This window comes from Erithacus rubecula (genome assembly GCF_903797595.1).
Source record: "Erithacus rubecula genome assembly, chromosome: 1".
Lineage (NCBI taxonomy): Eukaryota > Metazoa > Chordata > Aves > Passeriformes > Muscicapidae > Erithacus > Erithacus rubecula.
In genome coordinates, this window is record NC_136658.1 from 29,646,880 (window position 1) to 29,663,318 (window position 16,439).

The 16,439-nt window shown below is 42.0% G+C and overlaps 1 protein-coding gene across 4 annotated transcripts in view; it reads right to left on the reverse strand.

Annotated features, from left to right (window-relative positions):
* Positions 1–16,439, reverse strand: part of TENM4 (teneurin transmembrane protein 4) — a 587,508-nt gene that overhangs the window by 60,766 nt on the left and 510,303 nt on the right. For all 4 annotated transcript variants that reach the window (XM_079300958.1, XM_079300961.1, XM_079300960.1 and 1 more), the window contains 4 exons: positions 9,883–10,144; positions 3,981–4,248; positions 1,820–1,963; positions 568–817 (listed from right to left, as the gene is read on the reverse strand). In XM_079300958.1, coding sequence (XP_079157084.1) covers positions 568–817; positions 1,820–1,963; positions 3,981–4,248; positions 9,883–10,144 — 924 coding nt within the window. The remainder of the gene's footprint in view (positions 1–567; positions 818–1,819; positions 1,964–3,980; positions 4,249–9,882; positions 10,145–16,439) is intronic.

Below are 16,439 nucleotides of genomic sequence, written 5' to 3' on the forward strand. Positions count from 1 at the left end.
ATTAAAAGGAAACTCTCTGCTTACATCCAGATGCTCCATCTGCATGTTCAGTCTGACACTGCTGCTCAGTTGGGAACTGAGGGGAGGCTGCTACAGCTGTCCCCTCAAAAAACAACTAGAAAACCTCAGCCTGTGACTGCCTAGAGTGATCATCTCTAAATTATGAATGATTATCAGTCTTGATTCACCTCTACATATCATCATCAGTTCTGTGTCCTTTCAAGTTTAGGTTATCTCACAGGCTGCTTGCTAATTTCCAGCTTTCCCACTGGTTTCTGAATACAGGAAAAGGCAGACATCAGCACAGCCTGATTTAGCAGCAGAGAAATGTGTCAATATTTTTGGCACGTGATTCAGTTCTGGAAGAACTTGCTAGGCCTGTGCTTCTCTGGTGTAAATCAAAGTCAGCACAGTTGCAGAAGAGGCAGATCCAGACAGCTTTTTCTCTGTCTTGCTGTGTTGTTTGCTTTTTTTTTTTAAAGAGTTTTGCTCATTTTTCTTTTGGGTAAATAGGTTTTCAGCAGAACTTAAGAACATTACTCTAATGGCACACTCAGCACAGAGTACCTCAGCTCCAGTATGTTGGTGACATTGCCAGAGGGAAAGATCCTTCGGATATAGTTGAAATCTCCAACATAAAGACTTCCATCAGACCCACATGTTAGGGCAACAGGAGCCAGGAGCTTGTTTCCATCTGCCAGACCATTGCAGCTTGGACAAGAAATGCTCCGTCTGCGGCCATTGCCCATAATGCTTCCAATTACAGGTGGCTGCTGGGAAATGAACTGGTTTTCCCCATTTCCTTTATGCAAGATGCCTAGAGAGAGAGAAAACAGTGTAATGGAGATTAAAGAAACAAGAGACTGAGACCAAAGGGAGCACAAACTGACAATGCTGCATGCCAGCTGGGGAAGCTGTTAAGTAGCAAGAAGGTTTATCATCTTTCATAGTGTTGTTTTGTGATAATTTCAAATGAGAAGCCTCTTTTCTGAATTATTTTTTTAGACCTGTTACATTTCCTGCAGAAGGAAAATATGTAGGGAGAACAAGACTGTCTTTATGTTTGGATGAAATACACCTTTTAGCATCTTATGGATTTTCACCTGCCCTGTCTGTTCCTCCTTACCCTGTAATTTGCAGTCTACCAGGTAAAAAACCAGTAATTCCATAGCTCACGGAAAAGTAAGGGCCAGAAAGACCATGGGACATTCTCTAGAGAAATGTTTCATCTGCCAGGCTTTAGAGGAGCTCTGCCTATTTTCCCTCTAAGTGTAGTGCTGTCAGCAGTGATATGGGTTGAATTAGATGTTTGCTCCCATCCCTCTATTATCCAAAGGGACAGTGCTTCCTTTGAACATGCTCTGATCAGCTTTTAAGCCTCCCTACTGCAGTCCTCAGCAGTCTTCAAGGACTCTGGAACCTTCCATTCTCCCTTGGGATCTATGAAGCCTCTTGTTTTGCAAGTACACTTGGCACACTGGAAGATGCCTCTGGGTGGATTTATGCTTAGTGACAGCTCCAATCTGAATAGGCTCCCCTTCATTACTTTAGGAATATTTTCTTGTTAATACCCTTCTTTTATGACACTAGAAAGTTGGGCTAACATTCAACTACTTCATGATGACCAGCTTCTTTTACATTTGGCACACAAAATTGCTTCTAAATGTAGTTTGCTAGAAATAATTTGTTAGTAAAATACATGAGAGAGCACATATATTGGTCAGGTTTTATCCTTTCTTTTTCTTGAATTCTTAGTGATAAGTAGCAACTGAGTCATGCAACACTGTATTATTCCTGTTATGTGTCACAGACAACCTACCACTTTGTATGTTGAGGGCATGATGTTTATCCAGGGACCATCCTCCAAGTTTGGAAGCATCAATTTCATAACCCTGAAGCACAGCTGTCCTCTTCTCCCATAGGATTAAGTCTGGACAGGATTCATACTCATAACCTACAGAAACTGTGAAGATGAGAGAAACAAAAGACTCCTTAGATTAGTAACACCAGAAATGCAGTGCCAGAACACACAAGAGTCACAACTGAGCAGGGGTAAGAGCATTTCTACAGCAATTTGCTAATTTAATTAAACATGTCATCATCATAATGCACAATCCTAATATTTTCTCTCTTCAAAGTCTATTCTGCATTTAAAAAGGTCAATGCCCTTGTAGGTGTTGGGTGAATATGCTAAAAATTTAAAAGATGCTGTTTTAATAATGTATTTTAGAACAATGGATTTTAAGTTTGAGACTTGATCTCTGTGAGTCCCTTCCAATGCAGGATGTTCTATGATTTGAGAGTAAACCAGTGCTGGAGTCTCAGATGAGAGAACTTTACTTCTGTCTACTTTCTTTGATCAAAGAGTGTATGCCAGGAACTTGATCTTGATCATGATCTTTCTTGGAAGGTAAAGACTTGCACAATTCATGCATGGGGCAGTGAGTCCCTCAGAGGCAGAAGTCTCAGCCAGGCTGACTTGTGATCATTGTTAATGTCAAAAGTTTGCTTGCCATGATGTCTTATCAGAGCCTTTCAGGAGTAACTCCACTGAACACCCTGGAGTTGCTTAGAAATATGTCAGCAGAAGGAGAAGCATGTTTTTGATAGAATAATGATCCCTTTACGATTTTCTCAGAAGAAGCAGGACCATTTTCATTGGTCTGCTTTTCTTCTAATCTTTACAGCTGAAGCAGAGCAGAACTGCAAGTTTCACACAAATGAAAAGCAATTACATAGATCTTTTTTTATTAGATAGGGAAAAAAAGGACTGATCTTACAAGTTTATCATTTTCTTTGAAAAGTGCTGAGCACTGAGAGAACTCAGGATTCGCCACCAAACATAACCTTTTGCAGATTGCATCAGAAAAAAATGTAAGTTAGGATATGAAAGGTCAATATTTTCCACTGTTCTGGAGGTGGGAATCATTGAAGGCATGAATGCTGATGTCCTCAGACCTGCTTGGATATTCTGGAGATGCAGAGTTGTTTCATGGAGCACTCCAGAACCCATGGATGCTCTAGCATCTTAAAGAGCATGCACACAGAATCCTTCAGATTATGCTACCAGGACACATTTCTCAGTGTGGTCTGTGAGCTGGGTAAGGCTCAGCAGGGTGTATCATCCAGCTTGCCCAAGGCAGCTGAGCCTGTGTGAGAAGGGAAGGCACCTATTCTTACTCCTGGAAAACCAGGCATCCTGCAACTCCTTTAAGAAGACTTGGCTTCAGTTAAGCAGTGAGGCATCAGTGAACCATCCTTCTGTCAACAGGAGCTGTAATTGCCAATTTGGGATGTCTCCCATTTTCCTGGCATCATTTCCTGAGCCTGAAAGGTCTAGTCTAGACTCAGATGAGGACCTGCAACAGAATATCAACTGGGTGTTGACAGATGGGAACCAATCACTGCAGAACTGCATTACCTCTGCTCACTAAACACCCAGTATGGGATGGCATTCTTGAATGGGTAATGAAGGGGAAACTAAGATTAGACCAATCCTGAAGGTCAGGCACAAGGAGCAGTGGCAATCAGGGCTCTGTCCTAGGGACTCCTTTCAAAGCAGTGTTGACAGTTTTTGGCTGTAGGTGAGAGGCAGCCAAGTGCTTCTAGTCCCAGTTAATTCCTTCTGTATGAATTTGATGGGAGCAGCTCAGGATGTACGTGCTGGGCCATGAGCCAGAGAACAGATAAGTGCTTGTATTCTGTCCTTGAGAGTGCTCAAGGCCAGGCTGGATGGGGCTCTGGGCAGCCCAATCTAATGGGTGGCATCCCTGCCCATGACTGGGGCATTGGAACTAAATGGTCTTTAGATCCCTTTCAACCCAAACCATTCTGTGACTCATCTGCTGGGAATGTCTGCTGCAGTGCATCTGCAGGGACCATTTCACGTGCCTGCAGTCAGACTATACTGATTTAGGACAAGGTCTCTCACTGCCACTTAGCTGCTTCTAAAAGGAGGCAAAAACCCTGGTGTCACTTACCAAAGGCTTCTGAGAGCCCATACACCTTCTGGCTGTAGACATCTGTCTTGTCCCAGATGAAATAGTAGGACAGGTCTGGAGCTGCTGCAAACCACTTTCTGAAGAGGCGTCCCTCCACAGCCACCATGAGGTGGACTTTCATGAGGTTGAAGGGGATGGTGGGGTGGGTCATGCTGATCCTCAGCACTGATTTGTAGCCAGCTGTGCGACTGCTCAGGTAACTCACTTTTATTTTACTGCCGGAAACGTTAATCTCCTCTTGGAGAGCCTGTGGAAAAGCAATGCACGAGGTGTTAAATCAGCAGCCAGCAGACAGGAAAAGGCAGTGAAGCTGTAATTTATCAAACACACCTGTACAAAAGCTCTGGCAGGCATGTCTAAAAAGGCACCTAGTAGGCATCAAGTATGAAATCATATACCTAACTTGTTTCTGGAAGCTAAGGAGTGCCTCCTGCCTTCTCCATCTCTGTTACAGGGGAGAACAGGAGAAAAAGTGTCACATTAACTCAGTGTTTACAAAGGGACTCACTCTTACAAGGAGTACCAGGACCCAGGGAGAAAAGAGCCTGGGATCTCAGATAATTACAGCCCAACAGTTTAGCTTCCATTTTCTGGCTTTTATCATCACAGGTTTTAGAGGTCTCTAATTTTTGTCTCCTGGCTTCCTTTTCCCAATAAAACATCATGCCCTACTTTGCCTTAAGGATGTTTTCTGGTCCTAATCATAACATGCAATTGTCTCCAAGACATTAGTGAATCCTGATTTCACCCTCCCTCCTCTGACTTACACATCTCTCCTTTGAAGCTGTTCCTCTCCCACCTCCCTTCTGATCCTCTCTACCTGATCTACCATCTACCTCTAGCCTTTTTTTTTAATCTGTGTTCTCACCCTTATTTTCTGACCTCACATTTGTTCCTATTTATTCTGGCACTTGCTTAAAATTCCTTTCCTTTCAACTTGAGTGCTAAAACTGCTGGCCTGACCTACCACCTACAGCTCCTTTCCCTTCCCTTCCATTCTTCCATCTCTTTCTTTTCCAAACTCCTCTGTATTCTGAGTTGCTTCATTTTCACCTCCAGCCATATGTGTGGGTATTTCTGACTGACTGGGACAGTTATCTAACAGGTATCCATTACAGTAAAAAGCTTCAGAAAAGACTGAAGAAACATCAGAGAAAGCTTTTTCTGCTTTGAGAACAGACAAGTCTCAATAAAGAGAGGATTTTCAGCTAATGTACCTCCTAAACTATCACCAGAGCTTAAACCTTTTTTTTTTTTCTAATGGAGAAATGCTTGGAAAATTTATGAAAAGTGATACAAGTATATTCCTGACACTGTGCTGATCTTTCCATGCAAAATGCTGATTAAAAAATCGTAGGAGAAAAAAGTTGTCACTTCCAAGAAAACTTCACTCTTGGGTAAGCGCTGAACTTGGACATTTTTGGCACAAGTCAGCAACCTCTGGTGAAGATTGAAAAATGAAGGTAGAAGCTTATCAGTGAGCTGGAAAGCCTGGTCTGCTAACGGGGTGTGTTAAAAGGTCACAGCTGGCACAGCTCTCTCCTGTGACAGTTCTGAAGTTCTTCAGCATACTGGACCCTAAATTAACTTGGAAAACACTTCCCTAGCAATAATAATCTTTCTGAATATTAAGGGCAGGAAGCTTGAAGGTAGGTGGGTCAGGAGATCCACCCATCAGGAAGGGATCACATTATCACAGTGTGATTCTTGAGGTGTCCTGTGCAGGGCCAGAAGCTGGACTCAGTGATCCTTGTGGGACCCTTCCCTCTCAGGAGATTCTAGGATCCCATGATCCTTGTGCCTTACAAGTTATGTCACTCCTACACCCAGCTCCCTCTATGTGGGAGCAGCAAAATTCCCTGGCACAGTGAGTTGCTCAACTCTTACAGGTTTTCTGGTTAGTGTTATCAAAAATGACAAATCTTGTAATCTTCCCCCTGAAAATACCTCTTCTTAGATGTTATCCAAGGCCCAACACTTTTTCAAGTGATAACTAAAAGCTCTGAGTATTGCAGCACTTGAAAACGGACACATCCAGCAGTTAAAGCTCCATTCTACTGTGTTCATAAATATTTACCTTCTCTAATGCAGTCTTTTTAATTTACATGTCTCAGTGCTTAGGAGGCTGAAGTATGACAGAACTGGGAAAACCCAGGATTTAAAAAATATATTCTATGAGATCAGCAAGAAGCTGGATGGGAACCAGGCTCAACCAGAACCACACTGCAGTAAAGGTTGTGCCTTGTATCAAATCTGTCTTCATATTTAACCCCATTAGGATAAAAAAAGGCAAAAATAATTGACATGGAGATAATTATTTGGAAAATCTGTTTCAGATCCTTGTCAACAGTAATTATTTCTCCCTGCCCTGATCTATCACTGCTATCTACCATTCCAAAGAAAAGGTCATCCCAATGCTGCCAAGGAAATGAGCAGCACAAGGGGCTGTGTTTAAAGGTGTCTGCTCAAAGAGAGGGTTCAAATAGTAATCCAGGTGATTCAAAATATATTTGTAGTTTGTAAGTGGTGACAAGCTAGTAACAAAACATGGCACTGGCAGGGGGTGGATAATTCAGTAGGATATCAGTGGGAGAAAAGAAGGAAAACAAGCTTTAAAATAATCTGAATGTGCTACAAGTACCAAGAGCTAAATTGTGCCCTTATTTCTATTTGATAATTGCTGTTTGGCTCAGACACATTCATATGCTGTGACTGTAGGCCTTGTGAAAGACTCTTTAGAGTTTATCCCAGACTAACCAATATAATCTGCTCTTTTAAAGAGGTCTAGCCACAAGGCTGGGCAGGCACAAGAGCTGCTTCTTCAGGCTTACTGGGGATTTACACAGGGTAGCAATTTTCACTGTCATGTTCTCTTGGCTCTGTGGTGTTGTTCTTGTTTTAGTAGAAATGTTTTTACTCTTTGCATGACACAAGGTAGGAAGTCTTGTTTCTATGTGCTGGGTACACGTCTCTTACAGCTACGCTCCACTCTGCCAGCACATACACAAGGAACAGTTAATGTATTTTTTTTTTTTTTTTTTTTTTAGTAATATGCTCAGAGAGAATTTTTAAAAGGAAAACCATTTCGAGTCTGATTCAGGGGCCTTAACATAGACATCTAGTGCTTTTGAAATGTTCTATGGTGTCCAAAACTTCTGCAAGGGCATGACAACTTTGACGTGGATCTTTGTGACATCTCCACCTTTCTGAAGTTACAGCTGGAGGCCTGAAGGAACACTTCAGGGCATCCTGAATGGCCCCAAATCTGTCTATAGGCACCTGAATAAAATATTAAAAATGCACTACTAGGTTTTTTGAATGCATTCAGGTAGAGAGCATTGCATTTATTTGTTGGAGCTCATGAAGTTCTTATCTACCCACTTGTCAAAATGTCTTTCCCAGCCCTGCTATCTACTTGTCACCTCCCCCCAGCTATGTGCTCACACCTTTTATATTTAACATTTCCCTACTGAGAACTGTGTATTATAAAATACAGCTGCAGAAAGGGACAGCTAGGTTATTTTTTATTGTATGTACATCCAGTACAGAAATGAAAAGCAGTCCATTCTGAACTGCAGTACAGTGAGGAGTCTGCCACAAATCAGATTCTCTTGTAAACTCCTGCACCACAAACTCTGCTGACCTTCAGCTGTCAATATTTGAGGTGGAATATTGATTTACAGGTTTTAGCTCAGACATATGGCACACAGGAAAAGCACTGTGTTTACAATGTATGGAATTCATCTTATCTCAAGTTAGGAACCTAAGTTAGGTGTCTCTTCTGAACTGCTCTTTTAGGTCTTCCCTACAGCTAACAGCAGATACCTTTAGAAGGTTGGTGTTGCCTTGTAAACCTAAGAATATGATTCAATTCCAGTTTAATGCATCTAAATCCAGAAGTCAACTTACAAATATGCTCAGGTGAGGTAGGCATGTAAACACCAATTTCAGTCAGTGGAATCTAACTGATACTATCAGTGTGAACCAGAAAGCTTCAGTGTGGTCAGCTTAAGTGATGTGTAGGCTCCATGATATACTGATTAGATTTCTGCCCCCTTAAATGGGAGATTGGATATTTGGCACATATCCAGACAACTGCACATGAACTCCTTATAATCTCAAAATTAATCTTTCTTATATATTATATTCCATAACTACAGGTGTCTAGTGGGATTTGGGATGTCTAAGTGATCTGCTGTTCACAAGGATTCAGAAAATGTAATGCAGGACACTGATAAAGGCATCATTCTGGATTGGCAGTTGGAGGTCAAACAGGATATCATCAGGATATTCCAAATGGCACTAAATATCTTTGGTGAGGGTGGTAAAACACTGACACAGGTTGCCCAGAGAGAGGTAGATGCCCCATCCCTGGGAACATTCAAAGTCAGGTTGGATGAAGCTCTGAGCAGCCTGGTCTACTGGAAGGTGTTTGTGGTACCAAATCATGACTGAGGTTATGATCATAGTTGCACTGATCAGATATTTGCTTTTTCCCAGGCAGCACTGACCATTACCTTTCATGGTGCTTGTTTTTTTAATAAAAAGATGTGCAAACCAAGAATTTATAACATGATGAACTTTACAAGATACAGAACTTAATTAGTGATTATGCTGGGACAAACTGGTGACGGTAATTGGAAATTAGTGTGAGAAAGGATCATAAGACTTGGTCCAGAGGGAAAGGTGAAGAGACCACTAGCTTTATTTGTTGCTGGGTTTAGTACCTGGTTTATTAAAATCAGAAGGTATAAAGTTGCTGCTTTCCTCATTAATGGTACTGCAATCCCAGTGGAGTACCACACCGGAAGCACACAATTTATCTCTACACTTATTATTTCCACCTTGAAAGATTATTGTCTCTAAAAGCAATACTTAGAACATGCTGAATGCTGGCATACAAAATCCAGAGAACAGCATGTCCAAGATAGCAAGTGTTGAATGCTGCTACATCCATATGTTTCAACAGAATTAGTGTTTTTAAGGAAAATTGGTAATTTGGTTCTTTGGACTGTTCAATTTAAAACACACCTTTCCATTTGACAAAATACCTTGAAGCCACAGCAGATTGTTAAGGTTCTTTATCTGACTCACACTTCTTAAAAAAAAAAAGGAAAACAGGTATGAGAAATTAACCCTCTCACTCTGCTCATCTATTCCAAATGTCATGAAATGCAATAAAACTGAGGTGCTTTGCAGGCTGGCCCCTTCTCAGCCATCTGCTGGCTGACTGCATGTCTCAGCAGCTGTGTAGAGTTGGGGGGTGTGATTTCCAACAATGAGAAAGTTCACTCCCACACTCCACCACCAAGGTTCACAGTGCCCAGTGGGTGGAATTTGCTCCTGAACAGAAGACAGGCAGTAAAGCAAAGGAAGAGCATCAGCCTGGTGCTGGGCATATTGAAAGCCAAAGGGCTGACCAAGGGCTTGCTGTCAGTCACACAAGGGTCCCAGCTTACATGCTGTCAGTTATAAGTGCTTTGCCTCCATCTCTGAGAGATAAGGGAAAAGAAATCTGGTAAAGCGAGTGCCTGGGATTGAGTGCTCCTTTCAAATGCCTGAAAATGGGGTAATAAATGGGGAATGCTTATTGTTAGGAAAGCAGGGGAATAGTTGCATTTGTGTTGCTCAAAGCTGTCAAAAGAAGCACAGAAAGAAGATGGGGATGAGGAGGCACTGGCAGAGGATGCCCAGAGAAACTGTGGATGCCCAAATCTCAATTCAATGCCAGGGTGAGTGGGGCTTTGATCAACCTGGTCTAGTGAAAGGTATCCCTGCCTATGGCAGGGGTGCTGGAACTACATGATTGTTAAGATGCTTTCCAACCCAAACCATTCTATGATTTTATGAGTTATTGTCCCTCAGCTCAGATGGTTCATACCTGGATTTCAGGAACAATTGGACCTTTCTCTGAGCAGGAAGTTGCAAAAGCAGTGAGTGGAGATGGAGAGACCACAGGGTTGGGCCGGGCGAAGTTGCTGAGGTCACAGCTGGGGATCTCGTTCTCTTCGTGCCTCATGACTATGGTTTCCATCACAAAGAAGCGATCCCACGGCAGCCACAGGGTGTGCTCCTGGGTGATGAAGGGAGCCCGCTCAAAGTGCAGGATAATGGAGATTCCACCAAGGGTAACAAGATCAAAGCTGTTTTAAGAGATGGAACACAAAATCAGTGCAAACACTACCCCTTTCATTTGTATCAACTTAGTAGCAAGGACCCCAGAAAAACAACTGCAAGAAATATCATCAGTCTCATTTTATGAACCTAAATTCTGCAGCCCAAATTGGCTTTACCTGAGTAACAGCAAGTTGGAGGCAGAAGTCCAAGCTCACTTTCTTTGCATGTTTTTTGAAACGTTTATCTTTATTAGTGCTTTTCTAGCACCAACATATTTTGGCCATACACACTAATTCTCTTTATTTTTTAAAGCAGTTATTATCCAAACAAATGCACAGATTGGATCTATTCACATGATGAAATAAACTACCAGGAAAGTGGTTTGTCTGACATGTCCCTATATAAATTATCCTGGCATCTCTGCTAACTTGGCCAATGCCTGATGCAACCCAGGGAACACAGAGAGCCCAGTCATGGACTGAGCTAGTCTATGAGAAATACATACAGAGCAGGGTGTCTGTGTGCCACAGCACTCAGCACATCATCTTTTTTGACTCTCAATCATTCAGAGCAGGGCAGATGAATCACTGCCTGTGGTCTGACTTCACCCTAAGCTACCTTCAGCCAAGTGGCTTTTCTGCCTGTGTTAATGCTGGGTAGCAGACAGTCCTCCAGAGCTGTGTGAAAAAATGTTAGCTTGATAAGGAAAATATTCTTCCTCTGGATGTAAGGATGTTGGGATAAGGTTCTTGTGGTTTTCTTAGTTTTGTATTTAAACTTCTCATCTTGTCACAGATGGACATTTTATCAAGTACCATGGGGATGCATCTACTATGCATACTATGCATAGACCCAAAAAAGAGGTGTTAAATAAGAAAAGAAAGGATTTCAACAGAAACTGATGACCTCTTGTTTTTGCTCCTTTGTGTTTTTCTCACTGTCTCTTCAGTTGCAAACATGTGCTTCAGGCAAAGAAAGTTTTCTCATCCCTGCTTCTCACTTTCATGCTTGGTACTGCTGGATGACACTCCCACTGAAAGTTTGTGCCTGTGATCAGGCTCACTGGTTTCAGCAGAGCTGCTCATGTGCTTAAAGAGCTGAGCTTAAGTGCTTCTCTGCATGAGAACTGGGATCTGAAACACTGATTGCCAGACTTGAAAGCCAGATTTGATGCACTTGTAAATACATGGTAAGAAAGAAGGTGAAAAAAGTATCTAAAAATTATTTTTAAATTCATTGTGAGGCTTTCTGATTGGGTGCAAAAATCCCAGAGGAGTAACAACAGGCATGAACTATTTCTAAATAAAGTCTTTGTCAAGCAATTTTTTTGGGGGAACCTTTTTTATTTCATGGCTGATGGATTGAGGTGCCATTTAGGAAACAAAATTATGAAAAGAAGGTTATTCATTAAAGAATGTTGAATTGAGTCCATGAGAGGAAGTAGAAAGCACTTCAAAAAGCCAAAGCCATGTTTATTCTACCACTCGAGTTGGGGCATCATGTTCCCAGACCTATGGAGCTTGGCTTGCAGCAGCCTGAGGAGTAACTTGCTGGTCCCTGCCAGCAAAGCTGCACAACGTTTGTACCCTGATGTGAATGTTTTTAACAGTCAATTAGCATTTGGCAAATCCTTCAGCTGGGAGGGAGATGCTTGCTCTGCATGGATCCGGGCACTGAAAGGGCCAACAGGAGGGAAGAAATAAACATTACAAATGATGCTCAACAAGTTTTTAGGCAAGTTGGAAGAGGTTTTATTTGCAAACACCTCTGTTTCATCCCTTTGGCTTCATTGAGCCTGGATCAAGGATAGGAATCTGCTGGGGGGAAATGTCCTGGCCTCTCCTGCATCCCCAAAACAGGATGCAGAAGGGAAAGCACCACCTCCATGTCAGGCTCCTGCAGCTGTGAAAACAGAGCCATGCTCTATTTTTTAGCAAGTGGTGTCACTCACAAGCTGGTTTTCCCAGAGTCCCAGGTTGCAGTTTTCAAGTTATCTTGATGAACTGAACAAAAGGTAAACCTAAAACCAAACAGAAAAAACCAAACCAAAACCACCTCCTGATTTCCCTCACTGAAATTTAATTTAACAAAAGGAAAACTGTCCTGGAATTGAAGGAAGGAGATAATTTTATTTCTGTTTTTGCTGCTTATCTCTGATGCATTTTTTATTACTCTGTAAAAATAATACTAGTTGTACAGTCATTTTGTTGTTTTTCTTTAAAGACTCTAGAGAGACAAGCTGAAGGATGAAATTATCTGCTTATCCAAAGCAGGCTCAAAATATAAAAACCCCACAGGAAAGTGTAACCCTTTCTCATCTCTTTTCTCCGAAAATTCATGTTTTTGATATTTCTAAGAAAGCTATGCCAAAGCTGCTGAATGCAATGTGGAAAAAGTCTGGAGACTTTCTTGCTGTTGTGTTAACACTGTTCCTACAACCCTGGGATACTGAGGATTTGCAGCCTCTCTAAACTACCACTTTAATCAAACTTAAAGCTTTTTTAAAAAATATGGTTTATAATCCAGTGCTGATACTTTGAACTGTCAGTTAGCTTTGCTTTATGGAGAAATGCATACAACAGAGTTGTTTGAGAATTGTCATTTTATAATCATGCCTTGCTATATAAACAAAGCCTCTTTGGCAGTAATTAGGCTAAAATCACATGCAAGCCTTGAAGTTATAAAAGTTTTGCTCAGTCTAAGTAATGTGACTCAAACAGGACCAGGATTTCACTATTTCAGGCTGTATCTGAGCAATGGAATAGGAGAGACCTGAAATAAAGGGAGCCCCTTTAGAGAGGTGAAAAATTTAGTTCACTGTAATTCTGAAACTGAAATTTTACTTACTCATTTGGAAACTTTATCATGCCAAAAAGAAACGCCAAAACCCCCAAACCTGGAGCAACAAAATCAGCTTAGGAACCAATCTAGCTAAACTGATGCAATTGTATCTTTAAATTCCCTTACTTTAAAACCCCAGTTATTTCCCTGCAATCAGTAAACTGTTTTACTAAATCAATTTAAGGCAACTCAGTGCACATTTTCAAGAATAGATATTCCTATGGTGAATATGCCAAATAATAAACTTGCTGAGTTTTATGCAGTTATCTCATGACCCCTGGAACAAGGTAACTGCTTGCATGTATGCTCCCATTTATTCTCCAAAACAGAATGAATTGAAGATGGAAGAGATGACCCTGTATGACTGCACTGTTCTGGACTGGGAATGCATGCAGCCTGCTACTTTAAGTCAGGAGAACCTGCTTCTTGCCTAAGAGCATCAGTTTCTTAAATCAAAGTTGACGCAGTCACATGAAAACTTTGCTATACAAAAGCTGATGTCATGTTCTATTAAAAAAAAAATACTCAAACCATAAAAAAAGATAATAGAAACTGGAATAGCATGAGTTCTTTAAATGATTTTGAAAGTGCTTTACAAAAGTATTAAATAAATAATATAACAATCAGTAGGGAAGGTAAGCAAATATTAATTTCCCTTCATAGGCTGGTTCACTAGCCTGGGAAGGTCAAGAGATACATCTAATGGTACCCACTAAATCAGCAGTGAGGCTGGGATTAGAAATTAGGGGTGTCTGACAACATTTTCTGCCCTGACAAATTTTAGCTTGAATGGTCTTAAATAATTCAAGATAATTTACAGACCACTGAGGAAGTCACTGGACTCAAGGACAGATTTCATGGGACTTTAAGCAACCTGGTCTAGTGGGAGTTGTCCCTGCTTATGGCAGGGGAGTTGGAACTCCAAGGCCACTTCCAACCCAAACTATTCTATGGTTCTGTGGATTTTGGAGCTCTTTAACTTGTCCATTTATGGACAAATGGTTTTTGTCCCCAGAGTACCTACAGAGTACAGAGATGCACTGATGTGCCTTTTAATTTGAGAAAATACCTGCACATATCCCTTAGCCAAGTTGGAAAGTTATATTCATTATTCTGGAGGCTCAGCACTGCAATTGGATAATTTGTTTGATGTTTGTGCACCAGGTTTCTGTAGAAGCAGATTGATTGAGAGGAAGGTGAAGAAAGTAAAATCAGAAGAGCTGACACCACAGAGTCTGGGGTTACTCTGACCCCCACCAGCTGCCTACAGAAATCACAGCTTAAGGATGAATCCCACTTGGTCACAGATTCCTTGCTCTGAGACAGCTGATCTCTGTCATTTTTATCACTTAGAGCTGAGTATCTGCTGGGGGCTGAGTCAGCAAACTGCAGCCCTGAGCTTCTTGAAGCTAATTTAGCTTCTGTAGGCTGGCAGCCACTCCAAGGAACCAGGAGTCCACTGAAGCCTGGTGGAGCATACTGATGCTCTGGCTGCATGGTCTTCTGCCCTGTGCCCCTGCTCAGCTGGACCTTGGGAAGGACAGCACAACTGCAAAGCAAAGAGATGGTTTCTTTCCTCAAAGTACTTGCAATGTAAATGAATGATTACACACAGTAGTTGGGTGTTGTACACATACAAGGAAACAGACAGAACAAAAGGCTATGACAGGCATGTTGTCCACGAATCTTTTAGTCACATTTCTCTGTTCTACTGGACAGAGATTTTGTGCTGGTCCATACACAGCAAGCTGATCATGAGAGTGTGATTTTCCCACAAAGAAGGCTCTGTAAGGTTGCCAAAGATACCCTTAAGCACAAATGTTCAAATTTTCTCCTTTTTGCAGTAATGCCTGAGCTATTGGCAACAAGAAGACACCAGCTCCAGGGATGTCCTTTTCCTGGAATGGCTCTTTATCATCTGCCTTTTATTGTCATAACATTGAAGAGTTGGAACATCACTTGGAAAGCCTCCCAGTCCTCATCAGTGTTACAGTAGGTGCAAACATCCCTGAGTGTGAACAGGACAGTATCAAGCCCATGTTGTTAGCACATGTTCCTCTTTTTCATTACAATTCTATCTGTTTCTCTGGCCAAATCAAATGAAAGTTGTGGACTGGAGAGCTGCTAAAATCCATAAATCCTCTCCCAAGTGCTAGTGGTTAGTAGTCAATGCATAGAGCATATGCAGCTGGAACCCCTTCTGCTACGTTTTTGTTCTTGAAAGAAAGGGAGCCAATTAGCACAGACAAACAAAAGATAAGATGAAAGACATTCCCAATTTGCACTGCTTTTGTTTTGGTTGAGCATGATTGCTCAGATTTTGCCTCTAACACAACCGTAATCTTAATGACTTCTTCCTAATCATTTCAATGTGAATTAGCAAGAACAGAGCTGCTGGGGGCAGGAGACATCTTTTTTTAAATGCATGGGCACTGCATTACCAAATTGCTGGCTAAAGATTCTAGGTGATATCACAAAGCTAATAATAAAAAAAAAAGGAAGAGAAGAGAAGAGAAGAGAAGAGAAGAGAAGAGAAGAGAAGAGAAGAGAAGAGAAGAGAAGAGAAGAGAAGAGAAGAGAAGAGAAGAGAAGAGAAGAGAAGAGAAGAGAAGAGAAGAGAAGAGAAGAGAAGAGGAGAAGAGAAGAGGTTATTCATGTGTACAAGGATCACCAAGTCCAGCTGCTTTACCAGTTCAGGTCTGATCAAATTAAACTATGTTATTTAGGGCATTGTCCAAATGCCTCTTAAAGGCTGGCTTGGGGCACTGAACATCTCTAGGTTACATTTGGTGCAGGTAGCTCAGTGTGCAACTGCAGTGTGAGCTGCAGGTTGAGTTCTTTGGGGGGCAGGAGGCCAAGGCAAAGCCTGAGGCAAGAGGCAGGGAACTGCTGAGTGACCATATGGAGACACAGCAGGACACAGCAGCCAAGGATTCCAGGCGTTCCCATGCTTATACTGTGAGGGGATAAAAGCCCAGAGTTTCCTTTGTCCTGGGTCTCTCCTTGCAGGCACCAGCTTGGGCTGTTATCTTGTTATTTAGTTATTGCACCAAGATTACACTGTTTTAGGGATCTGGATATCTGAGACACTGCTATGGGAAAACTGAGGTCTAGTGGGTAAGGAACCTGGGTGTGACTGTAGGTGTGGGGTGTGGCTGTGGAGAGGCCTTGGACCCAGCTCATGTCCAGTCTAAACCTCCCCTGGTGCAATTTTGGACCATTCCCACGAGTCCCATCAGTGGATAGCAAGGAGGTGAGCTCAAGCACTACCCTCTCCACACCCACTTCTGAAAAGCTGTAGGAAGCAATGAGGTCACCCTTTAAGTCTCCTTTTCTCTGAACTGGAGAAACTCAGAGTCCTCAGATGCTGCTCAGAGGATATTCCCTCCAGTCCTGTCACCACTTTCTTTCACTCCTCTGGAGACATTAAGGGACCTGAACACCTTTCTTAAACTGTGGGGCCCAGAACTGCATGCAGTG